The sequence below is a fragment of the Mustelus asterias genome, chromosome 6, assembly GCF_964213995.1.
Source record: "Mustelus asterias chromosome 6, sMusAst1.hap1.1, whole genome shotgun sequence".
Lineage (NCBI taxonomy): Eukaryota > Metazoa > Chordata > Chondrichthyes > Carcharhiniformes > Triakidae > Mustelus > Mustelus asterias.
The window spans coordinates 12,538,948-12,561,388 of record NC_135806.1 but is presented as its reverse complement, the minus strand read 5'-3'; the positions used below and the strand labels follow the sequence as shown (position 1 = coordinate 12,561,388).

At 44.3% G+C, this 22,441-nt stretch overlaps 1 protein-coding gene across 2 annotated transcripts in view; it reads right to left on the bottom strand.

Moving 5' to 3' along the window:
* Positions 1-22,441, bottom strand: part of LOC144494771 (choline transporter-like protein 1) — a 92,571-nt gene that overhangs the window by 51,220 nt on the left and 18,910 nt on the right. For both annotated transcript variants that reach the window (XM_078214084.1, XM_078214086.1), the window contains exons 2-5: positions 15,097-15,186; positions 7,715-7,857; positions 4,322-4,458; positions 706-793 (exon numbers count right to left, since the gene is read on the bottom strand). In XM_078214084.1, the coding sequence (XP_078070210.1) occupies positions 706-793; positions 4,322-4,458; positions 7,715-7,857; positions 15,097-15,186 (458 nt within the window). The remainder of the gene's footprint in view (positions 1-705; positions 794-4,321; positions 4,459-7,714; positions 7,858-15,096; positions 15,187-22,441) is intronic.

Here is a 22,441-nt window from a genome sequence, read left to right as displayed (position 1 = left end):
ACTGCTTATAACAAGGCATCAACTCACTGAAGCACACAGTACTGCATATTTGAAAAGTTATCCAGGATGGACACTTTTTTTTATTCATTCGTGGGACGTGGCAGTCCAGGATTTATTGCCCATCCCTCGTCGCCCTAGGAGTGCAGTTGAGAGTCAACCACATTGCTGTGGCTTGGAGTCACTTGCAGGCCAGACCAGGTAAGGATGGTAGATTTCCTTCCCTAAAGGACATCTGTGAACCAGATAGGCTTTTCTGACAATCGACCCCTGTTCATGGTCATCAATAGATTCTTAATTCCAGATATTTTTTTTCAAATCGAATTCAAATTCCACCATCTGCCGTGATGGGATTCAAATCCAGGTTCCCAGAACATTAGCTGAGTTTCTGGATTAATAGTCTAGCGATAATGCCTCTAGGCCATCACCTCCCTAATATACAACTGCTCAGTTAGGAAATATGAATACACTTCAGTCATATGAAATATCATCAAGTTTGAATGAGGAATTGCTCAAGTTTTAATTCTGTTGGACATGCAGACTCAAATATAAACTCATATCATTCGATAATCCAGCTTCTGGAGAATCTTCACATTTACCCATGGCACAAACACATTTGTTTGTAGAAGTGATTTTTAAAGTTTAATCACTGAGGTTATGTACATTGTAACTTGCAATTTCTTAAACAGATCGTCTTAATTTGCCTACCTGGATTTAACAGGAAGCTTAGGACACAAATTCTGACCGGCTGATGTATACTTTTCTACGTCCACACTATAATCACACAGCTTCGATCCTAAAATAAAGAGAAGAATTGAAATTTTTTAAACATAAGTTGATGACCTGCATCTACGCTGTACATTAGGAAAATCAATGCTGAAACCTTATTCATTAATATACACGCCTCAGGGAAACTATCATCCTGACATTCACCTGAAAAATGGAACCAGGTGGAAATGGCTACAAACAGTTCTGTACAGAAACATTTTTCATGACATGGCGAACATGGTCAGCTTGTTTAGAACACCGTGTAAACAAAAATAGGCAGCCACGCAATTTACTGAAGAGATCCAAAGACAGAGGCAGAGACAAATGCACACTCCTCAGAAAACATCTATTTGGCCCAAATTTCTAACCTCCCAAACTCACCCCACTTCAGATCTCCCTTCAAGGTCTACAACCCAGCCTAATTCCTGCCAAGCATCAATACTCCCTCAATTGATTAAGTGGCACAGTGGATAGCACTGCTGCCTCATAGCGCCAGGGACCCAGGTTCAATTCCCCGCTCGGGTGACTGTCTGTGCGGAGTCTGCACGTTCTCCCCGTGGGTTTTCCTCCGGGTGCCTCCTACAGTCTGAAAGATGTGGTTAGGTGCATTGGCCGTGCTAAATTCTCCCTCAGTGTACCCGAACAGGCGCTGATGTATGGCGACTCGGGGATTTTTACAGTAACTTCATTGCAGCGTTAATGTAAAGCCTACTTGTGACACTAACAAACAACTTTTAAAAAAGCTATCACAGCCCAAACTCCTTCCAGGCCCAATTCATTTACGTCCTCAGACCAACACCCATGACCACTGAGTTCCAGTCCATCTGTCCACAGTTGGTGACCACTCAAAATGAATGACCTTGTGTCTTCCTGGCCACGACTAGCTCCTCATTCAGTACTCCTTGGTGAAGCACCTCATTGCTCTAGCAACCTGCTCGTCTTCCATCTCCCTGAATGCACCAGCTTTTCAAAAGGCTAAAGATGTCAAATAAGGGACTACATACGAAAGCCAGGCAGCGATTCAGAAAGAAAGGAGACATTGATGATAAAGAGTGAGACAGAGGTGGGAGAAGTAAAGACAGTTTCTTGCAAAAAGTGCAGTCAAGAATAGAGGGACAATCAGGCTGAGGAAGAAACTGACTGGAATTTTGTAAGTTCATTAAGTTTGGGAGCTGTTAAGGACTCGAAAACAGTTTATATAATCTCAGCATTAATAAGGCACAATGGAAACTATAGATCAGCATATTAAATATCTGTATAGAAGGTCTCCAAACAATTTTCAGGAATAAAGAATGATCAGCTGAGAAGGCATAATTTATTGAAGAGTCAACATGTAGTAGGAAAACATAAACATTGATCACTCTGGTCTTTGGGGTATCAAAATTCAGCTATTCGAGATTTTTCATTGAGAGAATGGAGATACGACATTGGACTTTTTTTTATTGATTCATGGGACATGGGCGTCACTGGCTGTCGAGCACTTATTTCCCAAACCCTAATTGAGAGTCAACCACGTTGCTGAGAGTCTGGAGTCACGTGTAGGTCAGACCAGGACGGCAGATTTCCTTCCCTAAAGGACATTAGTGAACCAGATGGGTTTTTCCGACAATTGACAATGGGTTCATAGTAGATTCAGTAGATTCTTAATTTCAGATAATTTTATGTTGAATTCAAATTCCACCATGTGCTGAGGCAGGATTCAAACCTGGGTCCCCAGAACATTAGCTGAGTTTCTGCATTAACAGTCGAGTGATAATACCACCAGGCCACCGCCTCCTCATTATTAATGATGTTATAAGCAGGGCACTTGGATAAGCTCAAGGTAATCAGGCAGAGTCAACATGGTTTTGTGAAAAGGAAATTATGTTTAACAAACTTATTGAGGTTCTTTGAAGAAATAATCTGTGCTGTGGACAAAGGAGAGCCGTGGATGTACTCTACTTAGATTCCAAGAAGCCATTTGATAAAGTGCCACATCAAAGGTTATTGTGGAAAATAAAAGCTCATTATATAGGTGGTAATGTATTGGCATGGATAGAAGATTGGCTGGCTAACAGGAAGCAGAGAGTTGGCATAAATGGGTCTGATTCAGGTTGGCAAGTGGTGTGCCACAGGAATCAGTGCTGGGACTCCAACTGATTACAATTTATATAAAGGACTTGGATGAAGGAATTAAAGGGACGGTTTCCAAATTTGCTGATGAAACAATGACAGGTAGGAACACGAGTCGTGAAGAGGACACAAGTAGATTACAAAAAGAGGTAGGTTATGTGAGTAGGCATAGATCTGGAAAATGGAGTATAACTTGGGAAAATGTGAAATTGTCCATTTTGGCAGGAAGAATAAAAAAAGAGCATTTATCTAAACGGTGAGAGATTGCAGAGCTCTGAGAGGCAGAGGGATCTGCGTGTCCTAGTGCATGTTCCACAAAAGGCGAGTATTCAAGTACAAGTAATTAGGAAAGCTAATAGAATTTGTTGCGAGAGGGATTGAATACAAAGATAGGGAGGTTATTCTTCAGTTGGACAAGGCACTAGACCACATTTAAAGTATTGTGTACAGTATCGAAGATTTTATTTAAGGAAGGTTATAAATGCATTGAGAGCAGTTCAGAGAAGGTTCAATAGACATAAACCATGGAAGCGGTATGTTGTCTTGTGGGGAAGATTGGGCAGGCTAGGCTTGCATCCACTGGAGTTTAGATGGGTAAAAGGTGACACGCAGATCCTAAGGAGTCTTGACAGGGTGGATGTGGCCTCTTGTGGGAGAATCCAGAATTAGGGGTCATTATTTAAAATTAAGAGGGTGCCCATTTAAAATGGAGAGATAGTGAAGTTTTCTCAAAAAGTTGAGTTTCTTAGGAACTCTTTCTGGAAAAGTGGTGGAAGCAAAGTCTATGAATATTTTTAAGGCAGAGGTGGATGGGTTCTTGATAAGCAAGGTTTAAAGTTTATTTATTAGTGTCACAAGTAGACTTACATTAACACTACAATTAAGTTACTGTGAAAGTCCCCTAGTCGCCACATTCCTGCACCTGTTCGAGTCATGCTGAGGGAGAATTTAGCATGGTCAATGCACCTAACCAACATATCTTTCGGACTGTGGGAGGAAACTGGAGCATCCGGAGGAAACCCACACAGATATGGGGAGAATGTGCAGACTCCACACAGACAGTGACCCAAACCGGGAATCGAACCTGGGTCCCCGGTGCTGTGAGCTTTTGTGCTAACCACTGTGCCACCATACCAATCACCGGGGGTGAGTGGTTATGGGGGGGACTAGGTGGGATGCAGATTTAAGGTCATCAAGACAGCCGTGACCTTATTAATGGCAGAACAAGCTTGAAGGGTCAAATGGCCTGCTTCTATTCTTTGTTCAGAACTGAAAGAGATTGCAGAGGGGCCAGTCATGAACCCTCACATTCAATCTGAAGGTTATACCATCTTGCTCTGGATCATTTCAAAACTGAGCGAAGGTCACACTGTAAATAAAAGGCACTCTAAACTCAGATTCTGCTCCTCCCATTCCACTCCCACGACCAAATATTTAGTCTTACCATTTTCTTTGGCAAAATTGTAAATTTCCCGGAGTGTGTTCAGGTCAGTGTATGGACATTTAGCTACACATAGAGCCTTGGATTTGATCCTGAACGCAGTCGTATCCATGTCACAAGGATCCAAGAAAAAAACATACCTGAGGAAGAAAAAAAAGTAAACAAAGGTTCTCATGGAAAACGCATGTCTTCAGCCTTATTTTTCAATTTCCATCAACTAAAATTGAATATTGGAACCAATATATTCTCCACCCTTATTTTAAAAGCCCCCCCCGCCTTTCTCCTTCTGTGACCTCCTCTCAGATCGCAGGAATACTGTGAGGTAATTCCAGTTATTTAAACCCAGAAAAGGGGAAATAACTGTTAGAGGAACATTGCCACCTCTTTAGTCAGAAGGAGGGAGAGGCGAGTCTCTCACATAGAATCCTGCAGTTTAATTTATGTCTTCATAAAACTTATCATCTACAGTCGGAAAGTAGACCAACTCGGAAGGTGTGTCAGACCTGAACAGCAAGGACCTTCAAGACTTTTAATAAGTGCCTGGTATTATTCGCAGTAAGAAGTTTAACAACACCAGGTTAAAGTCCAACAGGTTTATTTGGTAGCAAAAGCCACACAAGCTTTCGGAGCTGCAACCCCCTTCTTCAGGTGAGTGGGAATTCTGTTCACAAACAGAGCATATAAAGACACAACCTCAATTTACATGAATAATGGTTGGAATGCGAATACTTACAACTAATCAAGTCTTTAAGAAACAAAACAATGTGAGTGGAGAGAGCATCAAGACAGGCTAAAAAGATGTGTATTGTCTCCAGACAAGACAGCCAGTGAAACTCTGTGGGGGTTACAAATAGTGTGCCATGAACCCAATATCCCGGTTGAGGCCGTCCTCGTGTGTGCGGAACTTGGCTATCAGTTTCTGCTCAACCTCAAACAGACCATTGTCCGCAGCAAACTACCCAGCCTTCAGGAGAACAGTGACCATGACACCACACAACCCTGCCACAGCAACCTCTGCAAGACGTGCCGGATCATCGACACAGATGCCATCATCTCACGTGAGAACACCATCCACCAGGTACACGGTACATACTCTTGCAACTCGGCCAACGTTGTCTACCTGATATGCTGCAAGAAAGGATGTCCCGAGGCATGGTACATTGGGGAAACTATGCAGACGCTGCGACAACGGATGAATGAACACTGCTCGACAATCACCAGGCAAGACTGTTCTCTTCCTGTTGGGGAGCACTTCAGCGGTCACGGGCATTCGGCCTCTGATATTCGGGTAAGCGTTCTCCAAGGCGGCCTTCGCGACACACGACGGCGCAGAGTCGCTGAGCAGAAACTGATAGCCAAGTTCCGCACACACGAGGACGGCCTCAACCGGGATATTGGGTTCATGGCACACTATGTGTAACCCCCACAGAGTTTCACTGGCTGTCTTGTCTGGAGACAATACACATCTTTTTAGCCTGTCTTGATGCTCTCTCCACTCACATTGTTTTGTTTCTTAAAGACTTTATTAGTTATAAGTATTCGCATTCCAACCATTATTCATGTAAATTGAGGTTGTGTCTTTATATGCTCTGTTTGTGAACAGAATTCCCACTCACCTGAAGAAGGGGCTTGCAGCTCCGAAAGCTTGTGTGGCTTTTGCTACCAAATAAACCTGTTGGACTTTAACCTGGTGTTGTTAAACTTCTTACTGTGTTTACCCCAGTCCAACGCCGGCATCTCCACATCATGGTATTATTCGGACAGCATTCTATTGGGGAGTTTATTCAGTTTGTTAATTGTTTTAATAAGGTTGTCACCAATTTTAAAATAACGACCTGTCATTTGTTCATGATAGAGTGTGGCAGACCCTGCTTTAATTTACCTAAGCTAATAACTTCTACTCCCACACACACTTTAGATAACGAGGCGAGGTATATCCCTTTCATAGAAATCATAGAATCATAGAAACCCTACAGTGCAGAAGGAGGCCATTCGGCCCATCGAGTCTGCACCGACCACAATCCCGCCCAGGCCCTACCCCCACATATTTTACCCGCTAATCCCACTAACCTACGCATCTCAGGACTCTAAGGGGCAATTTTTAACCTGGCCAATCAACCTAACCCGCACACCTTTGGGTGGTTCCAAAATCACACAGAGGGAAACATCACCTCCGCATACAAATGTTAAGCTCCAAGATGTTCTAATCATTGCACACGCAGTTTGCAGAAGGGTTACTTTTCCGCACTTGGAATATAGTGTTCAATTCTGGTCGGTCGCCACACTACCAGAAGGATGTGGAGGTTTTGGAGAGGGTACAGAAAAGATTTACCAGGACGTTGCCTGGTATGGAGGGCATTAGCTATGAGGAGAGGTTGGAGAAACATGGTTTGTTCTCACTTGAGCGACGGAGGTTGAGGGGAGACCTGATAGAAGCCTACAAAATTATGAGAGGCATGGACAGAGTGGATAGTCAGAAGCTTTTTCCCAGGGTGGAAGAGTCAATTACTAGGGGGCACAGGTTTAAGGTGCAAGGGACAAGGTTTAAAGGAGATGTACAAGGCAGATTTTTTACACAGAGAGTGGTGGGTGCCTGGAACTCTTTGCCGGGGGAGGTAGTGGAAGCGGATACGGTAGTGACTTTTAAGGGGCGTCTTGACAAGTACATGAATAGGATGGGAATAGAGGGATTATGGTCTCCGGAAGGGTAGGGGGTTTTAGTTAAGTCGGACAGCATGGTCGGTGCAGGCTTGGAGGGCCAAAGGGCCTGTTCCTGTGCTGTAATTTTCTTTGTTCTTTCTTCAGTCCACATTCTAGAGCTCTGGAAGCACAACCAGTAGCAATATTTGAAGTTGAGGAGACAAGAAGTTTTCATGTGGAAGCGGAGAACCTGCCATCAGGCCACAATCCAACTCCCAATTCCCCTTCTCCAAAACTTTACCTCATTTGCAATGTTTAAAAGACAATTTTAATTAAGGGTTCATGGAGCTTCAATATAATGTTTAGGCATCTCAGCTGCTACATTCAGAAATGAAGTTCTGCATTTTTCATTACCAAACTACAAATTCACATTCCAAATAATATGCCACACACCAGATTGCTAATAAAATCGAGTATGGAAAAGGATGGGTTCTAGCATGTTCTATAACACAAGAGTACTGCCTCCTCATTATTAATGATGTTATACTAGGGCACATGGAAAAGCTCAAAGTAATCAGGCAGAGTCAGCATGGTTTTGTGAAAGGAAAATTATGTTCAACAAATTTATTGGAGTCCTTTGAGGAAATGAGCTGTGCTGTGGACAAAGGGGAACCAGTGGACTTAGATTCCAAGAAGCCATTTGATAAAGTGCCACATCTATAACATATCACCCTGGAATGCTGATGACATAGTTACTTATTGTGTGTGTGATCAAGGCCACTCCATTTTTCTCCCTCCACTTTGGTGTTCTTTTGTCCGCAAATGTTTCCATAAGTATCATAGCCAGAAATCAGCCTCAGTGCTGCTCCAGAAGCTATTGCAAAGCCACATATGACAACCTAAAACAGAACATATCAAAAGCTTAGTGTCAAACCTGCATTATGGCACTACAATATAAACTGCTTTACACAAAGAAAATTGCAGTTTAGACAGTCACAGCAAATCAAAAGTACATCAGTAATGCCCAATTTGAGCAGTTTAGGGCGCACGTTTGTCAATTTGTTCACCTGTATTAGAATCCCTACAGTGCAGAGAGAGCCATTCAGCCCATCTAGTTTGCACCAGCTCTCTGACAGAGTATCTTACTCAGGCCCTTTCCCCCACCGTATCCCTGTAACTCCACAAATCTATCGTGACCAATCCATTTAACCAACACATCTTGGGACACTATGGGGCAATTTAGCATAGTCAATCCACCTAACCGCACACCTTTGGACTGTGGGAGGAAACCGGAGTACTCGGAGGAAACCCACGCAGACACGGGGAGAACGTGCAAACTCCAGAGAGTCACCCAAGGCCAGAATTGAACTCAGGTCCCTGGAGCTGTGGGGCAGCAGTGCTAACCACTGTGCCACCAAGCCGCCCTTATACTATAATTGTATATCAACTCTGTTTAGTTATGCGCAGGGGAAGGGCATTAATTAGCAATTCATTTGAACAAATATATACACTATATACACATATATATGGGTGGCACAGTGGTTAGCACTGCTGCCTCACAGCGCCAGGAACCCGGTCCAATTCCCAGCTTGGGTCACTGTCTGTGCGGAGTCTGCACCTTCTCCCGTGTCTGCATGGGTTTCCTCCGGGTGCTCTGGTTTCCTCCCACAGTCCGAAAGATGTGCGGGTTAGGTGGATTGGCCATGTTAAGTTGCCCCTTAGTGTCAGGGGGACTAGCTAGGGTAAATGCATGGGGATAGGGCCTGGGTGGGATTGTGGTCGGTGCAGACTCGATGGGCTGGATGGCCTCCTTCTGCACTGTAGTGATTCTATGATTTTATGACACTTTGAGGTGCTCGGGTTAGGAGGTGAATGCTTGTAACGTTTCAGCCTGTAAATAAATGTAGGTTTGAATAAGATTGGCTGCGGTATCATCCTTCTTCACCAACTTGCCTTCTCAAGTAGAACAATCTGTACGTGAATAGACTAGGGACCCTCAAGGGCCACACCGTGGAGGTTTTGGACTTTTAAGTTCATGGCTATCTGTGCCAGTACACCATGTTTTTGGGTTTGGGAAATCTTTCATCACTATTTATTCCTCTTAAAAATCTTTTCAACTTCACGGCTTTTAAATGCAGTGTGGGAAGACTCAGGTTTATTGCCCAACTTGAACTAGCTGTTGATATCAGCCAGGACAATAGAGGTACTGAGGTCCATCCCTGAATTGGGGGAGGGAGAAGGTGGTAGTTGCTGGCAGGAAGGAAATATTCTTCCAGACTCTATCATTGTCCAGAGATCACAAATGGAAAATACGCACTTGTGGACAGCAGAATGCACAGTATCAGGCTGAGTTTATGATCATGCTCTATTCACAGTGGCACAGTGGTTAGCACTGCTGCCTCACAGCGCCAGGGACCCGGGTTCGATTCCCCGCTTGGGTCACAGTCTGTGCGGAGTCTGCACATTTTCCCCGTGTCTGCGTGGGTTTCCTCCGGTCCCCCCCCCCCCCCCCCCACCCCAACAGTCCGAAAAGCATACTGGTTAGGTGCATGGGCCATGGTTAAATTCTCCCTCCGTGTATCCGAACAGTCAGAGTTTGGCGACTAGGGGATTTTCACAGTAAACTTCTTTGCAGTGTTAATGTAAGCCTACATGTGACACTAATAAATAAAGTTTGAAAACTTCACCCACAGCCAATCAGTCTGCAGACATCAGCTGTTTAGGTTTAAAAGGTGAAAATCCTACTTAAGACACACCCGTGAATTGTCGACACATGTGAACTATGACCCCACAGCTGGTGTATCTGCCTTGGGAACAAGACAGGGATGGGGGAAGGAAGCGAGAAGAGGAGTTTTTTTTTGTTTTTTGTTTTTATTCCAATTCAATCAAATCAAGTCCAATTCAGAGTCTCAACAAGTTGGGACGTTCCCGATCCAAGCTGACAAGACAGGGCTCTCACCTCCTGTCTTGGGCTTGATCTACATGATCCAAGCTGATTGGAGTAGGCATAGCTCCTCCTCCAAGGCTTGATCTCATTTCCATCTTAGCCAAAAGGCTGAGATGCCGCTTTTAAAAATTGCTTCAAATGAAGCTAAAATGTAACCTAATGACTGAAACCAACCACAGCATGTCGATACTACACTTGATCTTAGCCAAAAGGCCAAGCGAGAAGAGGAGTTAAACAACAAGAGAAAAATAAAATCAGAGGGACCCTGAGAAGTAGCAACGCTCTCAGCTTGGTGAAAGCACAGGACTGAGGATGATGATGCAGTTAGATCATGAGCAGACACGCACCAGCCCATACACTAGTCACACTGCTTGCACAGAACTTCCAGTCAATTCATTCAGGTGTTCAGGAATGCTGCAGAAACTCAGCCTTGCGTAATTTCCCCTCAGACGAGGCAGAAGGAATTAATGCATGGTCGGTTTGGTTCTCTCAAGTCACGCCTTTGTACTACATTAACATATGCCTTCCTACTCGTTTCTACTTCTGAAAGCAGTATGACACAGTTGTTGGCAATAGGCCAGAAATACATTACAAAGAAAGAATGGCCTGAAAGAATAAACACAATTCTCCCTTCAGCCCAAACAGGAGTCCTCAACAGCATATTCCTCCAACTAAGTTTAGGATTGGGAGAAGGATGGGAAAGTATGCCTGTCCAGGAATTTGCTAATATTCTTTATTTTGTTCTGTCATGGGATGTGGGCATCACTGGCAAGATCAGCAATTGTTACCCACCCCCAATTATCCTTGAACTGAGTAGCCTGTTAAGTCATTTTAGAGGGCTGTTGAAAGTCAACCACATTGGAATGGGTCTGGGGTCAGATGTAGACCAGACCAGATAAGGATGGTTAATGTCCTTCAGGGAAGGAAATCAGTGAACGAGATGGATTTTTTTTTTTTAAAGACAAACAATGATAGCTTCATGGTGACCATTACTGAAACCAGCTTTGATATTTCTTGGATATATACTTGGAATATAGTGTTCAATTCTGATCACCACAGTACCAGACGGATGCGGAGGCTTTGGAGAGGTACAGAAAAGATTTACCAGGACGTTGCCTGATATGGAGGGCATTAGCTATGAGGAGCGGTTGGAGAAACTTGGTTTGTTCTCACTGGAACGACGGAGGTTGAGGGGCGACCAGATAGAAGTCGATAAGATTATGAGGGGCATGGACAGAGTGGATAGTCAGAAGCTTTTTCCCAGTCAATTACTAGGGGGCATAGGTTTAAGGTGCAAGAGGCAGGGTTTAAAGGAGATGTACGAGGCAAGTTTGTTTTTTACACAGAAGGTAGTGGGTGCCTGGAACTCGCTGCCGGGGGAGGTAGTGGGAGCAGATATGATAGTGACATTTAAGGGGCATCTTGATAAATACATGAATAGGATGGGAATAGAGGAATATGATCTCCGGAACAGTAGGGGGTTTTAGTTAAGTTGGGCAGCATGGTTGGTGCAGGCTTGAAGGGCCAAAGGGCCTGTTCCTGTGCTGTAATTTTCTTTGTTCTTTATTTCATATTTAATAACTAAATTCAAATTCCACCAGCTACCATGGTAGGATTTGAACTAATGTCCCCAGAGCATTAGCCTGGGCCTCCGAATTAGTAGCTGGGTATCTGAATTTGTAGTCAGAAATCTGGATTAGTGGTCCAGCGGCTCTCTATCACCATCACCCGGATATTAAAATCAAGGTTACCACAAGCGCCACAAGACAGCATGCTCAAAAGACCACAGTGGGGAAATAGGACATTTAATTTCTCTAAAGCACGATTGATCTTGATCAGTTGGGCCAGTGGGCTGACGAACGGCAGATGGAGTTTAATTTAGATAAATGCGAGGTGATGCATTTTGGTAGATTGAACCAGGGCAGGACTTACTCAGTTAATGGTAGGGCATTGGGGAGAGTTACAGAACAAAGAGATCTAGGGGTACATGTTCATAGCTCCTTGAAAGTGGAGTCACAGGTGGACACAGTGGTGAAGAAGGCATTCGGCATGCTTGGTTTCATTGGTCAGAACGTTGAATACAGGAGTTGGGACGTCTTGTTGAAGTTGTACAAGACATTGGTCAGGCCACACTTGGAATAGTGTGTAAAGTTCTGGTCACCCTATTATAGAATGGATATTATTAAACTAGAAAGAGTGCAGAAAAGATTTACTAGGATGCTACCGGGACTTGATGGTTTGAGTTATAAGGAGAGGCTGGATAGACTGGGACTTTTTCCTCTGGAGCGTAGAAGGCTGAGGGGTGATTTTATAGAGGTCTATAAAATAATGAGGGGCATAGATCAGCTAGACAGTCAATATTTTTTCCCCAAAGGTAGGGGAGTCTAAAACTAAAGGGCATAAGTTTAAGGTGGGAGGGGAGAGATACAAAAGTGTCCACAGGGGCAATTTTTTCCACACAGAGGGTGGAGAGTGTCTGGAACAAGCTGCCAGAGGTAGTAGTAGAGGCAGGTACAATTTTATCTTTTAAAAAGCATTTAGATAATTACATGGGTAAGATGGGTATAGAGGGATATAGGCCAAATGCGGGCAATTGGGACTAGCTTTGGGGTTTTAAAAAAAAGGGTGGCATGGACAAGTTGGGCTGAAGGGCCCGTTTCCATGCTGTAAACCTCTGACTGACTGTTTGCAAAACTAATCAGCTGAAGGACATGATTTTCACACGCGCAGGACTTTTTGCTTCCCACTGGGTCAGCTTGGGGCTCCATTTTAGCCGATTGCGGATCTACCAGTGCTTTCCCACCCTGAGGCTTTATGGGTTTGTTGGCGCAACCGTAAACGGGCCGAGTGAGCCTTGTTCACGGCAGCGTTGATGGTGAAATCTATGCAAAATCCACTGAATAGCCCAGATTAGCAAATGAAATCAAATTATCACGCAAGTGTCTGGTAATAAGAGAGAGCAATCCTTTTGGATTAAAAGGCTTTATTTCTAGGAGGGATAGAATTGAGAAAACGTGTGAAGACGGGAATGGGTTAATGAACTTTGTAACACTTAAGCATTGAGACCTGAACTCTGTGATACTTAGAGATTTTGTGAGGATTTTGTAGAGCTCATGCTTTCATTAGAGCTCAGTGTTTTCATGTCTGTGGAGCTTGTTTTCATGCATCCAAGCCAGATAAGAGAAGCAACTGCTGTGTACACATTCATGACTTTTCCCAGCTAATTTTGTATCAGGAACGTGGCTAAGCTAGTATAAGCTAAGCAGAATCAGCTCGAGTCCATTTTATGTTATATTATGTACCTTTGTTTAACATGGTGGAACTTACATGTATACCTTCTGTGATCATATACTCATAGATTCATATATATTCATTATATACTATTCATCATTAACAATATAAATTGCTATATAGGCCCCTGTATTTTAGTCAACCCGTTTATGCAAACTTGTAATCTTGTGTAATAGATAAACAACACACAGGTGGAGACAAAACAGATATTCGCAGCCTTGAGATGGCCACGGTTACACGGGAAAGACGGGACTGCCGAGACAGCAATAATCGTGGGAAGATGAGGACGTGACCAGGGGTGAAAATATATGTATTAATGTTTGCTCTTGACCTGTATTCAGTAAGAAGTCTGAGACCGTGTTAGGGATTGGACTTCTTCCACAATTGTGAAAATAAACCACTGTGCTTTAACTCACGACTAGTCTCAGAGGTATTATTTACCGACAACAACTTGGATAGTTATGCTAAATCTATATCAAATCTTGGTAAGAGCATACTTAGAATCCTGTGCAGCATTCTGATCACCATGCCATCATGAAAATGCAGCGACATTTGAAGTTTATTTATTAGTGACGAGTAGGCTTACATTAACACTGCAATGAATTTACTGTGAAAATCCACCACAATCCAGTGCCTGTTCGGGTGCACTGAGGGGGAATTTAGCATTTCCAGTGCGTCTTTTGGACTGTGGGAGGAAACTGGAGCACCCGGAGGAAACCAGCGTGGACACGGGAAGAACGTGCAGACTTCGCACAGATAGTGACCCAAACTAGGAATCGAACCCGGGTCCCTGGCGCTGTGAAGCAGCAGTGCTAACCACTGTGCCATCATATGAGAGAGAGAAGTGCAGAGAAGATTTACAAGGACGAAGCCAGAAATGCATGTTCATACGCATCAGGAGGGGATGGACTAGACTGCGTCTCCTTTCTCTTGAAAAATGACGACTGAAGGGCGACCTAATGGAAGTATCGAACTTTACAAAATGTTATGCTTGATTGATGCAGAGAACGTTTCCTTTTGTGGGAAAGGGCAAAAACCAGAAATCAACAGTATAAAGATGGTCACCAAGCAGGAAATGGGAGCCAACTAACAAACGTCTTGATCTAGAGTGGTGCGAATGTGAAATTCTCCACCATAAGACGTGGTTGAAGTGATATTTTTGATGAATTCACAAGGAGAATCAGCACAGTGACACAGTGGTTAGCACTGCTGCCCCACAGCACCAGGGACCCAGGTTTGATTCCGGCCTCAGGTGACTGTGCGGAGTTCGCACTTGCTCCGTGTCGGGATTGTTTTTTTCCCCCCGGGTGATCTGCTTTCCTCCCATCGTCCAAAAAAGATGCTGGCTAGGCGCATTGGCCGTGCTAAATTCTCCCTCAGTGTAGGTTCGGGGGATTAGTGGGGTAAATATGTGGGCTTACAGGGAGAGGGCTGATTCTTTGTCACAGAATTGGTGCAAACTCGATGGGCCAAATGACCTCCCTTTACACTGCTGGGATTTTATGATTATATGATAAACATGATTGGAGATGCCGGCGTTGGACTGGGGTGGGCACAGAAAGAAGTCTCACAACACCAGGTTAAAGTCCAACAGGTTTATTTGGAATCACGAGCTTTTGGAACGCTGCTCCTTCATCAGGTGATAAACACCAGGGAGAAGTGAATTGAAGGTTACGATAAGACTTAGATGAGGGAAGATGGAAGATGTACCATGTGACCACAGGTGCTAGCATGGTGCGGTGGGCCAAAAGACCCATTTCAGTGCTGTATATCCTACGCCATATCTAATGAACACCAGGCACCATCCTTTTGTCACCAGCCATAAAATCCAAATCAAGAAAATAGTGTTTCTGATAAACGAGAACCTTCAACAACAAAAAAAAACTGAAGCTGAACTTACCATGCCAATGGAGAACAAAATAATAATCACCAGCCACAGGACATCTGTGCAGCTGCGTTGCTCGAGTGGCTTCCATTGTCTCGTGGAGTCCTAAACAAAAACAAATAACCAGCTGGACTGAATGGGGCTGTTCTCTTCAGGAATAACAACGCAACAAAGTCAGTTGGCTCAAATTTAACAGAGCTGTAATTATTCAAATTGTAGAAGCCATGTTGTCAGTAAATAAACATTTTTTTCTTCAGGGCAGCAATTCTCAAAATGGGGCCCAAACACAGGGCATCCGCAGAAACGTTCTTCCAGGTTGGGGGTGTGGAGGGAGGGGGGGCGGTGGGTGAGGCAGGGGTGCGGTGTGATGTGACGAGGAAATAAGATGAAAGCTCTTTCTGAGCAGTGCTGTCTTACAAGTGGGTGACGTGTGGACAACCCACCCCAGGATGCTGTGGACAGGTCGCGGCTCTCCTTCTTGCCATCAGTCACTCTCAGGAGCACCAGCCCCCGATCCGTTGACTCTGTCTACATTTCCCGCTGCCTCGACAAAGCAGCCAGCATAATTAAGGACCTCACACATCCCGGACATTCTCTCTTCCACCTTCTTCCGTCAGGAAAAAGATATAAAAGTCTGAGGTCACATACCAACCGACTCAAGAACAGCTTCTTCCCTGCTGCTGTCAGACTTTTGAATGGACCTACCTCGCACTAAAGTTGATCTTTCTCTCCACCCTAGCTATGACTGTAACACTACATTCTGCACTCTCTCCTTTCCTTCTCTGTGAACAGTATGCTTTGTCTGTATAGCATGCAAGAAACAATACTTTTCACTGCATACTAATACATGTGACAATAATAAATCAAATCAAATCTGCTCCCTGACTTAAGATGCTGAGATTTTATGGATTAAAGCACTGCGCCAAGCGATACTGCAAACGTTAACCGCATCTGCGGCCTCCAACCCTTTGACCAATTTGTCAATTCTTGTCTGAGCCTTTACCAGACTGAGTAAATCAAATTCTATTTCGAATTACGTGGGATTTTGATGAGTATTTTGGGGAACCACATTCTACAATTCAATCAACTTCGTGAGAGGAAACAAATACATATTTTTTTTTTTACATGGAATGATTTATGGATGTCATTCTGAAACACAGTCTAAGACTGCAGTGAGATGGAGGTGTACCATCTCACAGGTACCAAAAATCCCGTTATCTTAAAAACATTATTAAAATTCTATGCAGCATTTTCATATTGACTATTTTATAATGTTATTTAGATGGCGCAGTGGTTAGCACTGCTGCTTCGCAGTGCCAGGGACCCGGGTTCGATTCCCGGCTTGGGTCACTGTCTGCGTGGAGTTTGCACATTCTCCCCGTGTCTGCGTGTGTTTCCTCTGGGTGCTCCGGTTTCCGAACATGTGCAGGTTATGTGGATTGGCCGTGCTAAATTGCCCCTAGTGTAGGGGGATTAGGGGGTAAATATGTGGGGTTACGGGAATAGGGCCCGAGTGGGATTGTGGTCGGTGCTGATAGGCTGAATGGCCTCCTTCTGCATGTAGGGATTCTATGATTCTAGATGGGGTGTTCATGATTATTAATCCATTCAAACAGGGGTCTTTCAACTAAAAAAGGTTTGGGAACTGTTCCTCGAGCTTGCACGTTTTGTTAAAAGTCAGCATCTCTCACACTGTCTCATCCCTCCCTTACTCTCCTCCTGTACTCAAGGACAGATACAACTTTGCAAAATAAATGCAGGTTAAACTGGATACATCGAGGTAAAGCCATCGACGTCAAACTATAATTAACCAGAATTCTGCTCTCGCACACACACCAATGTCTACTAAATTGTGAAATACCGCAAGTAGGTAGTGTGCCTCTGTGCATTAGGTTGTAGTGAATGGAAATACATCAGCTTTATGACAAGCTTAATGGCCATCAGAATCCAAGTCTGTTCCCACACCAATCTTAATTTCTGGAATTTTATGGAAAAGAATAGTTTATGGTTACGGTGATTTTTGGTTTGATTACATTCAATACATTAAAAGAATTGAAATCGGGATCATCGCCCAGAGATTTTGTGGATCGTGTACGACACTCAACTTTCAATCTTTTTCTCTGTTAGCTTCAGGTCAGTTAACATTCTTGCTGGCTGTATGTTTTAACGAGCTCACCAGATACGAGCTTTGTTGGCCATTCCTAAATGACCTTGAAAAGGTGGTGTCGAGTCACTTTGAATACAACTGATCAAACTGCTTGGCCATTTTTCTTTATTGGGACATGGGTGTCGCTGGCTGGCCAGCATTTACTGCCCATCCCTAGTTGCCCTTAAGAAGGTGGTGGTGAGCTGCCTTCTTGAATTGTTGCTGTCCATGTGCTGTGGGTTGACTCACAATACCGTTAAGGTGGGAATTCCAGGATTTGGACCCAGCAACTGCGAAGGAACAGCGATATATTTCCAGGTCAGGATGGTGAGTGGCTTGGAGGAGAACTTGCAGGTGGTGGTGTTCCTATTTATCTGCTGCCCTTGTCCTTCTAGATGAAAGTGGTCATGGGTTTGGAAGGTGCTGTCTAAGAATCTTTGGTGAATTGCTGCAGTGCATCTTGTAGATGGTACACACTGCTGCTACTGAGCATCGGTGGTGGAGGGACTGGATGTTTGTGGATGAGGTGCCAATTAAGTGTATTGCTTTATGCTGGATGGTGTCAAGCTTCTTGAGTGTTGTTGGAGCTGCATCCATCCAGGCAAATGGGGAGTATTCCATCACACTCCTGACTTGTGCCTTGTAGGTGGTGGACAGGCTTTGGGACGTCAGGAGGTGAGTTACTTGCTATAGCATTCCTAGCCACTGTGTTTATGTGGCGAGTCCAGTTGAGTTTCTGGTCAATGGTAACCCCAAGGATGTTGACAGTCGGGGATTCAGTGATGGTAACACCACTGAGTGCCAAGGGGCGGTGGTTAGAGTGTCTCTTACTGGTGATGGTCATTGCCTGTGCGGCGCGAATGTTACTTGCCACTTGTCAGCCCAAGCCTGGATATTGTCCAGATCTTGTTGCATTTGAACATGGACAGCTTTAGAGGGCAGTTGATCGTCAACCACACTGTTTGAAGTAACATACAGGGCAGAAAGAGAAGGACCAATGTTCCCATTAAAATTTTAAGCGAGTGCAGGTTGATTTATTTAATTGTGTGGACCCTTGATATGTATTAGCGTGGCCGCACTTGCATAGGAAAGGGGCTGGCTTGTACACAGCCTGAGTGGGGACTTTCAGATCACTGCATACTTTACAGGGAACACTGGTAAGTACAGCAGGTTTTCTTTCCCTAAAAGTTATCAGTGAACCAGCTTTATTTTTCAAACAACAATCCAGTAGTTTCAGTCACCAAGACTAATGCCAGTTTTTTTGTTAATTCCAGATTCATTTAATGAAATTTAAAATTCGCTCACTGCCGTGCTGGGATTTATGCTCATGTCAAGGTCTCTGGATAATTAGTTCAGCAATGGAACAATTATCCTACCATGGCCCACAGTGGTACATCCTAGTAAATAGGAGCACTGCAAGCATTTGTGCAGTTGTTCTGGGCACAAGCTCATGCGTGTAGCTTCATCCAGCTACCGACTGGCTATAAAGTCAATTGAACATTCTTTCCGACAATATGTAGGTGACAGATCACCAAAATGGGAGGGCATTACTTTAAACTACACGCTTCCTGCACACACTAGCTTGTAATTTTCTTAGAAACTACACGCTGCGCACATATGAAAAAGCAACCACAAAATTATAAATAGGTGATTTTCACAAAAGGTGTCTTACTCCACATTATGAGTCAGATCTGCATTTATTTAGCTCCTCAGCGCATCTTGCAGAAAACGTCCCAAAGTGCTTCGTACACACGGGACAAGTTCATGGTTCCAGCACTTCAGGGAGGGAGCAGAACTTGCAGGTCCGTGGCCCATCATTTTCTGTTCATCACTTCCCAGTTTCCTGACCTGCTTTCCCAGCAAGAAGTGGAAATGGTCAAGAGCTTCAGGTTTCGCAGTGTCCGGATCACCAACAACCTGCCTTGGTCCCTCCATGCTGATGCTATAGTTAAGAAAGCCCACCAACGCTTTTACTTTCTCAGGAGGCCAAGGAAATTCGGCATGTCCATTACAACTCTCACTAATTTTTTACAGATGCATCATAGAAAGCATTCTTTCTGGATGTATCACAGTCTGGTATGGCTCCTGCTCTGACCAAGACCACAAGAAACTACACAGGGTTGTGAATGCAGCCCAATCCATCACGCAGACCAGTTTCCCATCCATTGACTCAGTCTACACTTCCCGCTGCCTCGGAAAAGCAGCCAGCATAACCAAGGACCATATGCATCCCGGGCATTCTCTCTTCTACCTTCTTCCGACGGGAAAAAGATACAAAAGTCTGAGATTACGTACCAACCGACTCAAGAACAGCTTCTCTGCCATCAGACTTTTGAATGGACCTATCATACATTGAGCTGATCTTTGTCTTCACCCTAGCTATGACTGTAACACTATATGCTGCACCCTCCCCTTTCCCTCTCCCCTATGTACTCTATGAACGTTATGTTTTTGTCTGTATAGCATGCAAGAAACAATACTTTTCACCATATCCCAATCTATGTGACAATAATAAATCAAATCAAATCCGACAGAGCACCAAATTGCAAAGCCATCTTTAAGGATGAGAAGAATCCAAAACTAGCAGTGATAAATATAAGATAGTCACGAATAAATCCAACAAGTAGTTCAGCAGAAACTCCCTTACCCTGAGAGCGGTGAGAATGTTGAACTCACTGCCACACTGAATAGTTAAGGTGAGGGGGGGATATACAGATAAATGCATGAGAGAGATAGGAATAGAAGGTAATGCTGATAGGGTGAAACCAATTCAGGTTGGAGGAGGTTGATGCAAAGCATAAATTACAATTTGCAGCTTCATTAACTCTTTGTAATCCCCACCAATCAATTATTTTCAAACATCGTGATTTATAAGCAACTATGTTCACAGCAAGATCACAAACTGCAGTCGGATGCATGGACAGTTAATCTCTCTTAGTGCCACTGGTTAATTGTTGACTGGAACTCAAGAACTCTCTGCTCTTCAGATTGTACCACGGAGTGCAGATTACGTGCATTGGCCATATTACATTGCCCTATATCAAAAGATATATACATTAGCTGGATCGGCCATCGCAAATGAGCAGGGTGACGAGGATGAGGGGACTGAGCCTGGGTAAAGATGCTCTTTCGAACAGTCAGGCTCAATGGGCCAAATGGCCACATTCTGCACTGTAGGAATTCTATAGGATCTTCAATCGCCTCCTAAATGAATGGAACAGGTGGCATCATAGAATCCCTACAGTACAGAAGGAGGCCATTCGGACCATCGAGTCTGCACTGACCACAATCCCACCCTGGTCCTATTCCCATAACCCCACATATTTACCCAGGTAATCCCCTGACACTAAGGAGCAAGTTAGCATTACCAATCCACCAAACCTGCACATCTTTAGAGTGTGGGAGGTAGCCGGAGCACCCGGAGGAAACCCACGCAGACACGGGGAGAACGTGCAAACTCCACACAGACAGTGACCCGAGGCCGGAATTGAACCCAGGTCCCAGGTGCTGTGAGGCAACAGTGCTGTCCACCGTCCCACTATGCCGCCCACAAGGTGTGGCATCTTCCTCAACACTATATCTTAAGGACAGCATCCTTGACAAAGCAGCTGTCAGTGCAAGATCAGAGTGCGAACTTAATGATTGTCAAACAGAACTTGAAATCCCAAGTCCTGACACAGAAAGGTGCTATTTCCTGAGCTTGCTCAAAAAGATGCAAGTAGTGCAATGTCGCACCAGTTGCCACTCAGCTGAGCCACGAATGGCTTCCCTCCTCCACTATTTCCAAAGAGTAATACCATTGTAGAGCCGTAGGCCTGAATTGACAAGATTCTGGTGGGTGGAGGGTGTCAACGTTTTGAACATTCCAGTTCAAACTTGTGCTGTAGCAAACACAAGGGCCTCTCCCGAATGGATCAGGATTCTTGGTTTAGTCTGGAGTCAAATGCTGATAATTAGTACTTTCAGTCCATGTTTAGCAACCACATCCAAGAGAATGCAGCCGTGAAAAAATCCACTGACTAGAAGAGAACTGATACAACCATGATGAAGCAAATAAAGTTTAGAGTTTATTTATTATTGTCACAAGTAGGCTTACATTAACACCACAATGAAGTTATAGGGGAAGGTGGTGGCACAGTGGCATTGTCACTGGACTGGTAATCCAGAGACCCAGGGTAAGACCTGGGGAACCAGGTTCAAATCCCACCATGGCAGATGGTGAAATTTGAATTTGAAGGTGGCACAGTGGTTAGCACTGTTGCCTCACAGCGCCAGGTACCCAGGTTCAATTCCGGCCTTGGGTCACTGTCGATGCGGAGTCTGCACATTCTCCCCGTGTCTGCGTGGGTTTCCTCCGGATGCTCCCGTTTCCTCCCACAGTCCAAAGATGTGTGGGTTAGGTTGATTGGCCATGCTAAAATTGCCCCTTAGTGTCCTGAGATGCGTAGGTTAGAGGGATTAGCGGGTAAATATGTAGGGATATGGGGGTAGGGCCTGGGTGGGATTGTGGTCGGTGCAGACTCGATGGGCCAAATGGCTTCTTTCTGCACTGTAGGGTTTCTATGATTCTGTAGGCCCAAAATTCCAGTCACTATTTTGAATCAAACTAAAGGCTGACAACAAACTGAAGCTTCTATAGGCAAGTCATTGACTTTTTTTTTTCATTCGTGGAATATGGGCATCGCTGGCTGGCCAGCATTTATTGTCCATCCCTAGTTACCCTTGAACTGAGTGGCATTTCAGAGGGCAGTTGAGAGTCAACCACATTACTGTGGTTCTGGAGTCACATGTAGGCCAGGCAAGGACGGCAAAGTTCCTCGCCTGAAGGACATTAGTGAAGCAGATGGGTTTTTCCAACAATCGGCACCGGTTTTATGGTCATTAGATTCTTAATTCCAGATATCTTTTATTGAATTCAAATTCCACCATCTGCCATGGCAGGATTTGAACCCAGGACCCCAGATCATTAGCTAAGTTTCTGCATTAATAACCTAGCAAGAATACCACTTGGCCATCGCCTCCCCGATTACAACATAGTGCACCAAGGAAGAGAAGTTCTTACTAACTAGAACAGGAAATGAAGGAATGTTCCATTTCTCGACTCTGAGTCACAAGGTCCCCGGTCCATGACCCATCCCAAAGCCACAAGCACAACAATCGAGACTGAGGCTGAAATGCAGTGCTTTAAGTCTGGTGCCACCCTTTTAGTTCCTT